The 8,544-nt window shown below is 45.4% G+C and overlaps 1 protein-coding gene across 1 annotated transcript in view; it reads right to left on the reverse strand.

Moving 5' to 3' along the window:
- Positions 1-3,153, reverse strand: part of PELP1 (proline, glutamate and leucine rich protein 1) — a 23,622-nt gene extending 20,469 nt beyond the window's left edge. Inside the window, exons 1-4 of the mRNA XM_005882550.2 lie at positions 3,090-3,153; positions 2,607-2,712; positions 819-968; positions 518-589 (exon numbers count right to left, since the gene is read on the reverse strand). Of these exons, the coding sequence (XP_005882612.1) occupies positions 518-589; positions 819-968; positions 2,607-2,660 (276 nt within the window). The 5' untranslated portion in view covers positions 2,661-2,712; positions 3,090-3,153. The remainder of the gene's footprint in view (positions 1-517; positions 590-818; positions 969-2,606; positions 2,713-3,089) is intronic.
- Between the last annotated feature and the right edge of the window lie 5,391 nt (positions 3,154-8,544).

Genomic DNA, 8,544 nt, shown 5'->3' on the forward strand with positions numbered 1-8,544 from the left:
CGGGGGGGGGAAGAGATCAACCAAAGGACTTGTATGCATGCATATAAGCATAACCAATAGACATAAGACACTGGGGGGTAGGGGAGGCCAGGGGATTGTCAAGGGCAGGGGAAAAAAGGAGACATATGTAATGCTCTTTGTAATACTTTAAGCAATAAAACAAAAAAAAAAAAAAAAAAAGAGCAGATGGTAGAAAAAACAGGCAGGGCACTCTAGAGGTACAGAGGAGGAAGGCAAAAAGAGGAAGGAGCCCAGGGCTAAGAGCCTGGGCTTTAGCATCAGATCTAGTTTCCCATCTCTATTGATCTTAGGCAAGTTATTTAATTTCAATTTCTTCATCAGTGATGGTTAACGAGATAATGCATGTGAAGTGCTAAGAGGTGGTATAATTAAAACTATGGAGATCAATCATAGAAAAATCAGAAGACAGGTGCTTAGAAGTCTCAGAAATAGCATCTGAGGTAAGATAGCTACAAGGCTTAAGTTGGTGGAAAGAGGAATTGCCATGAATACTTACTTTGAGAGACCCACAAGCCCGAGGAAAATAGGTCATACATGCCTTCATTCCCTCCAGTGCCGAGAGCTCACACTGTGGGCGAAAAAACAAGGAAGAGATGAGAGTCCAATACCCCCACAGACTCCCCTCTCCACCCCACAACCCCCAAGGTCCCTCCTCATACACTTTTTCTTGGCCCTTCCTTCTCACTTCTTTGATCCTATTCCCCAATCACTTCCCATCACATTCCTTAATCCAAGCCATCTGAGTAAGACAGGCATTAAAAGGGGCAAAGGGCAGAGGGACTGGGCAGGTGTCTCACCTCTGGTCTGAGGCCCAGCAGGGAAGTAAGAAGGCCAGGGAGGTGGTTCATGGAGATGTCCCGGAAGACTGTAGGAAGCTGGGCTGCATATCGGAGCAGGTCCCTCAGAACAACCACAGCCAAATCCATCGTGGCGGGTGGGTCCTGGGACTAAAAAGCAACAACACCCCATGCTTCCAACCTCATCTTCATGGTCACCAAGAGGAGGTATGAAAGGTATGACAACACGGGGCTTTTGAGAAACACCACAGTTAATGTCAACATCACCATCCGATCCACTAGGAATAGAGTGCATTAGAGACATGGGGTATTCAAAAGTAACGTATTTGTCTACAGAAAGAACATGTGTTTACATTTTTGTATTAGGGGTATCTGGGGTCCTAAGAATGTGTTTGGGGGAGGGGGAGAGTAACAAATCTACAGCTGAAAGATCTAACTGGAAGAGCTCAAGAGCTTGATTCTCCCATATTCTACCTCCCTTCAGTGGAAGAGCACTCTCAGACCAAAAAACAAAGTCTCAGCCGCAACAAAATCACTGCATCTCTAAGCTGGCTCAAACCTACCCTGGAACTCATGAAGAAAAAAAACGGTTTGGGCCTGGCCAGTGGTGCAGTGGTTAGAGCGTTGCCCCACACACTGAAGGGTTGTGGGTACGATTCCTAGTCAAGACACATACCCAGGTTGTGGGTGCATGCGTGAGGCAACAGATGGATGTTTCTCATATTGGTGTTTTTTTCTCCCTCTTCCTTCCTCTCTCTCTAGAATGCATTAAAAAAAAAAAAAAATGGCCCTAACTGGTTTGGCTCAGTGGATGCAGCGTCGCCCTGCGGACTGAAGGGTCCCAGGTTCGATTCCAGTCAAGGGCATGTACCTTGGTTGGGGGCACATCCCCAGTAGGGAGTGTACAGGAGGCAGCTGATCGATGTTTCTCCCTCATCGATGTTTCTAACTCTCTATCCTTCTCCCATCCTCTCTATGAAAAATCAATAAAATATATTTTTTTTAAAAATGTGCCCACCCAGCCGGCATGGCTCAGTGGTTGAGCGTCGACCTATGAGCCAAGAGGTCGAGGTTCAATTCCGGGTCAGGGCACATGCCCAGGTTGCAGGCTCAATCCCCAGTGGGAGGCAGCTGATTGATGGTCCACAAGCTAAAAAATGATTTTTACATTTTTAAAGGGTTGGCAAACTACCAAAGAAAAAAACAACATGCAACAGAAACCATATGTGGTTTGCAAAACATAAAAGATTTACTATCCATAAACATTTACTTCATAGGAAGTTTCCCAGCCTCAGAGCAAGACTCAGCACCATGAAAGCAGGGTCCACATCCATCTTACCACTGTCTCCCAGAGCTTAGCACACAGCCTGCCACATGTGCTCAGAATGACTGTCGAAGAAGTAAACGGAGATGTCATCAAAGATGTAAAAGTAGAAAAATATTAAAATGTTGAAAGAGAAAGAAAGGAATGGGCAAGAAAAAAGAAATCAACCTGGGAAAAGTAGCTTTAGAGATGTCACTCATTAGAAAAGCTAATGAGGAAGTGAAACAGTCAGAGGTTACAGTGTGTGAAAGGTCAGATGAATTAAAATAATTCAGTAGTTGAAAATATCAAAAAGCTTAAAAGGACTCCCATTTGAAGCTTATCCTCCCTACGATCAGAAAACTGCTAATTATTCTGTCCTCAGAACTAAATGTCCAAGCCACGAAGAATACACCACATCCAGAATGGGGAACAAGGAATGGTTGGGGGAGGGGGCGCAGTCGGGGCAGCAGCTGAATCCTTACCTGCAAGACCTGCTGGATGCTCCGAAGCCAAGAGACACAGTGTTGCTGGAACATCTCTGTAGAGCTCTCCCCAACCAGCAAAGACAGCAGACAGAGGCCCTCAAACCTTGTAAGAAAGGAGTGAGTGATAACAAGGTGGAGGTTTGACTTCAGAGAAAGCTATGCATTGCTCTTTCACACTCACTGGACTAGACTACAGCAAGACTTCACCTCCAGGTCACTGAGGTTTCTAAATCCTGAAATACTCAGAAGACTTGGAGTGAGGTACAGGCAGCAAGGAAAGGGAACAGAGATCTTCATAATCCCAGGTGGGGCTCGAATGGTTGAGATCCAGCTCAAGTGAGTTCATGAAAGAATGACACTCCCCAGCCTCCTGGGAGCGAACCTCTTGACTCCATGGGTGGACAATAACCGACAGCTGTAAGCTCACTTCCTAAGGAAACATCCTTTTGGAGGGGGAAAAAAAAAAGGTTAAAGACTTACCGAGTTTTGATAGAACTGAGACGTGCATTACTGAGACCCACCAACGCCCCAACAGCCGAAAGGTTCTAGAAGAAAACAGGAAAGTGAGTCAGGAATAGGATGCTAAAGGTGCAGAATTTCCCCACGCCCTGCCGTGTCCCAGTATCTATGAAGCCTTTTCTGAAGTCCCACCTCCTCTGAGGAGAAGAGACCATTCCTCTAGACTAGAGGCCTCGGCCTTTGTCCTATCTTCAGTAGGTGACACACACAGCAGCCTGTCCTGCAGACTTTCCTCAAAGTCACGTCATGCTTGACCCCTTCTTTTACTGTCCACCCTACAGATTAGTGCTATACAGAGGACAGCCCAACTCATCCCAGCTACCAGACCTCAAAGACAGGTCTGCTTCACCGGTGTATCCCTGAGCAGCACCTAGCAGAGGAGACATTCATAAATGCTTGCTTTAATGGACACTGAACTCACCTGTTTCCCTTCCTCCTTCACCCCCAAACAAATCCCCCTCCTCCTGTCCCTGGCTTCCTTAGACCTGTTAAGAATGCCAAGGTAGACTTCTGGTCACGATGGTGTACGAGTAGGTAAATGCTGTACTCACCTCCTCCCATGACCACATCAAAATTACAACTAAACTACAGAACACCCATCATTGAGAACAGCCTACCAGTGGTTCTCAACCTTCCTAATGCCGCGACCCTTTAATACAGTTCCTCATGTTGTGGTGACCCCCAACCATAAAATTATTTTTGTTGCTACTTCATAACTGTAATTTTGCTACTGTTATGAATCGTAATGTAAATATCTGATATGCTATATGTGTTTTCCGATGGTCGAGACCCACAGGTTGAGAACCGCTGGAACAGAAATCCTGTAACTAAGGATATACGGAAGAAGCCAGAGACTGATAGGAGGGGCAGAGATGTGGAACAGGCTGGTCCCACACCCACATGTGGCAATAAAAAATCTGAAGGGATCGCTCAGCTGCAGAGTTGCCCCCTGAGGAGTGAGGGGTCCAAGCCCCACACCAGACTCCCCAGCTCAGGGTCCCAGTGCCAAGAAGAGACGTTCCCATAACTTCTGGCTGTGAAAACCAGCAGTGAGACGGAGGGCTACGGAATCCCGTGTACAGACTTATTCGGACTGGCTCCCTCTAAACTCCAGCCCTGGGGCAGCAGCTCGAAAGGCAGCAGGGACATAGAGGGATCAGCAACTAAATTATCTGGCTTTGGGGCAAGGGCTAGAGCAGTGGTTCTCAACCTTCTGGCCCTTTAATACAGTTCCTCATGTTGTGACCCAACCATAAAATTATTTTCGTTGCTACTTCATAACTGTAATGTTGCTACTGTTATGAATCGTAATGTAAATATCTGATATGCAGGATGGTCTTAGGCGACCCCTGTGAAAGGGTCGTTTGACCGCCAAAGGGGTCGCGACCCACAGGTTGAGAACCACTGGGCTAGAGAGAGAGCTTTCTCCCAGACAGAAATACTGGCAGAACTTGGATAATATATTTTCAAGGACTTTTTCCTTTATTTTTGTTAACATTTTAAAAATATGTATGGCATGGCAACTACGTAAAGGGAAGACTGGGTTCCTTTCCCCCTCTATGTGTATGAGACTGTGATACTTCAGGCACTGAAGCCAGGCTCGTTTTTCTTTCCTAGTTCCATGTTGGCCTGTTTTAACAGAACGGGGCTATCTTTGTTGTAAGATACATGTAGCCTAATGTTTGTTAGCTTTGTGGTCTGAAGTGTTTATCTCTCAAGCAGATTCCTAAGTAGACCAAATCTTTGTTGCTAAAGTGTTCTGAGATGCATGGTTAAAACAACCTTCCTCCTCTAAGATCTACTTTTTAAGCCCAACACACCCTGTAGTTTATCAACTGCATGTGTGGCCTCTAGAAGTTAGTATGCTAAGCTGACCAACACAATGGTAGTAACTGTCCATAGGGTTTGTCTCCAAAGAAAAGGATCGTGTAGCATAGCAGAAATATAAACTACCTAGGCATGTTGTAAAGCCGTTTGAAAGTTACTCAGAGCAAGTTTTGTGCATAGAAGTGCAGTGCTCTCGTCACATTCTGCTTTAAAAAGTTATGGCAAATACAGACAAATTAAAAAGAAAAGGAAAAAAAAGAAATACTGGCAGAAGCCACTGTTCCTTTGCTGGGCTCTTCCCTGACAGGTGCAGGCAGGCACTACCTCTGAGTCTCCATCAACCTGGCTAACACTGTTCACCCACCCTAGTAATTTCCTTACCTTGACCCACCCAACTTGCCAACCCACCCAAGTGGCTTCCAGTAGCTTTTCCATATAACAGTCCTATCTGGTTTGGCTCAGTGGATAGAGCGTCGGCCTGCGGACTGAAGGGTCCAGGATTCAATTCCAGTCAAGGGCACATGCCCAGGTTGCAGGCTCAATTCCCAGGCAGCCGATCAATGATTCTCTCTCATCACTGATGTTTCTCTCTTTCTCTCTCTCTCCCTCTCTCTCTCTCTCTCTCTCTCTCTTTCTCTCTCCCCCCCTTCCTCTCTGAAATCAATAAAAATATGTTTTTAAAATATAACAAATAAAATAACCAGTCTGTCTCGGCTCATGCTTCAGAGTTTCCTAAAATCTCACAAAGGTTCACAAACCCCAAACAAGCAGAACCTGGCTTCATCATGCCCCAACTAGCTAAGCAACCCCAAACACAGCACTAGCAGCACCTAACCTCAGTTCATAGCTTAACCTCTCCCAGGCACCTCCAAGCCCAGCACAAATGGCAACCATCTGCACATCACTTTGTAGCTCGTACCAGGTGGCTCTGAGCAGGGCACAAGCAGCAGCTAACCTTGGCCTGCACCTCCCAAGAGACCCCAAAACAAATACACCCAGTGGCCATCTTCAGGCCACGTCAGAGCACCACCCAACCACCTCTAGAAATGACATACTCCAAGGGCACACTCAGCAGGCACCAGTACCCTGATAAAGCAAATCCTGCTCCATAGGGTTAACCCCTGCACAATGGTTCCTCCACTGTAGTCACAGCCAGTCCTCATAATCAATCAGCCTGAGGATTAATCCATCTCATTGATGTACCAACAGCAATCAAGGCTGAACTACAATAAAAGGGCACACACAACCCACATAAGGGACACACCTGGAGCGTCCAGCTCAGGCGACCAGGGAGACTGTACCACTGGGCCCCACAGACACTCTACCAAGACCAGGAGACATGGTAGCTCTACCTCATACATAGAAATAAAGAGGGAAGCTGCCAAAATGAGGAGATAAAGAAACATGTCCCAAATGAAAGAACAGAACAAAGAAACTCCAGAAAAAGAACAAAATGGAGACAAGCAATCTACCAGATGCAGAGTTCAAAACACTGGTTATAAGGATGCTTAATGATCTCAGTGAGAACTTCAACAAAGAGATTATAGAAAATAAATATAGAAAACATAAAATGAATATAGAAAACATAAAGAACCAGTCAGAAATTAAGAATACAGTAACTGAAATAAAGAATACATTAGAGTGAATCAACAGATTACATGAAGTAGAGAATCAAATCAGCGATTCAATTCCCTGTCAGAACCTATGGGAAAGCAATGTTGGTGATTAAGCCTAGGTGGACGGACCAATCAACTGATCTCTTTTTCTCTCAAGCACCAAGCCTATTGCTTACCTTCATTACTCATCCCCACTAGACTAGAATCTCTCTCAAGAAATTTGTCTTGCCTATCTAACCTAAAGATGAGGAATAGTAGCTAACACATAACAGATACTCAATAAATGTTTGCCGAATGAAAATCTATGGGGAAGCAAGGGAAACCATACAGTTCCAATACAGTACTGAAGACCCAATATCAGAGACACAAGTAGAAAAAACTCAAGTCAGGATTTACTCAAAAAATGTGACACATGCAATATTAAAGGAAGGAGTCTCACTTCCCACGTCACCTTTAGCTTCTTTACTCAAAATTCTACTAGACTTTTAGGCACTTAGAGAAAATAAACAAGACAATAAATTCATGTAGCTCACCTTGAGGGAGGAGGGGAAAACTTGAAAAAGATGATGAAAGAAATCACACATACATAGGCAGAATATATAACATTTCAGAAATACTTAGGAATATGAGAGGATTTAGAAGGAAAAGGAAATATGTAATCAGCTCCTGCTTCTGAAACTGGGCTGAGATAGCAGAGGCACAGCTTTGTTACCCTCAACAATGAGGAGTAATGTTAATACAAGTAATAAATGAGGTCATTCCTCATGAATTTGGGGCTAAGATAATTGGACCACCCAGCGGGTTATGACAACCCTCTTCCTGGAAGGAAGCATAGAGCTCAGAAGGTCCCATAACAAAAGCTGGACAAGAAAGACTTCGTGCACATCAGTCTCGAAGCACGAAGCACGGGTAGAATTTGGGGGAGGACTGGGGGAAAGGCTGGAGGGCAAGAGATAGTAAAGGAACACCTTCCATAGTTAGACATGTTATATCTTCTTAGAATCAGTGGCTTCACCTGAACAAGATGGGGGTTCAAGCTAGAATGGAAGCAATGACAAAGATATGGAAAGAAGTGGACAGATCTAAAAACTACTCAGAGGATAAAACCAACAGGACCTAACAGAGTGCATATGGAGGTGTGTGAGCAAGAAAAAAAAGTGTTTAGGATGGAAGACATTTGGGTTTCTAGCTTGCAGAACTGAATGGATGTTAGATTCTACTCTTAGTATAACCCAAAGAACCCTGCTAAACCCGTCTAAAAAGCTCTACATGACCTGTCCACTACCTACCCACCTCGCCAGCCTCACAGCGCCCACCTCGCCAGCCTCACTGCACCCACCTCACCAGCCTCACAGCGCCCACTCTCTTCCCCTCCCCCTGAGCCCCAGGCACAATGCCCTTCTTTTCTGCTCCTTCCCACCACAGGGCCTTCCGATGAACTTCCTCCTGACTGAACCACTCTTCCCATTTTCTTTCCCTACCAACCCCTACTCATCCTTGGGGGTCTCAGCTTAAACTCCAGTACCTCTAACCTAATTCTCCAGAGTAGGGTCAGAGGTCCCTGCTACACAATGCTCATAGTGTTTTATAACATTCTGTTCAACACCATCACATCTATAACCAACTGAAGCATCCAGTACTTGGCCCTCAGTATGAGTTCAGTAAATATTTATTTGTTCAATATACATTCACTCAGCAGGAAAAAATCGCAAAAACAGATACTCCCAGAAGGAAAAAGAAGCTAAAGATCACAGATCTAGTGAGCGACGGGGCCTGGAATGGAATCCATTCGTGTGTGACTACCAATAGCCTAGCAATAGAGAAACGAGGCCCATGTTACCCGAGTTCCTCCTCGTGGCTGAAAAGGGCGAAATACGTGAATTTCGTGCAGACCGATACCCGGATTCGCTTTCTGCACCCAGCTCTCCTTCCCTCCACCGGACCACGGCAGCTGCAGCCCCGTGAACCGGGCG

Source organism: Myotis brandtii, unplaced genomic scaffold (assembly GCF_000412655.1).
Source record: "Myotis brandtii unplaced genomic scaffold, ASM41265v1 scaffold728, whole genome shotgun sequence".
In the NCBI taxonomy this organism is placed as follows: domain Eukaryota; kingdom Metazoa; phylum Chordata; class Mammalia; order Chiroptera; family Vespertilionidae; genus Myotis; species Myotis brandtii.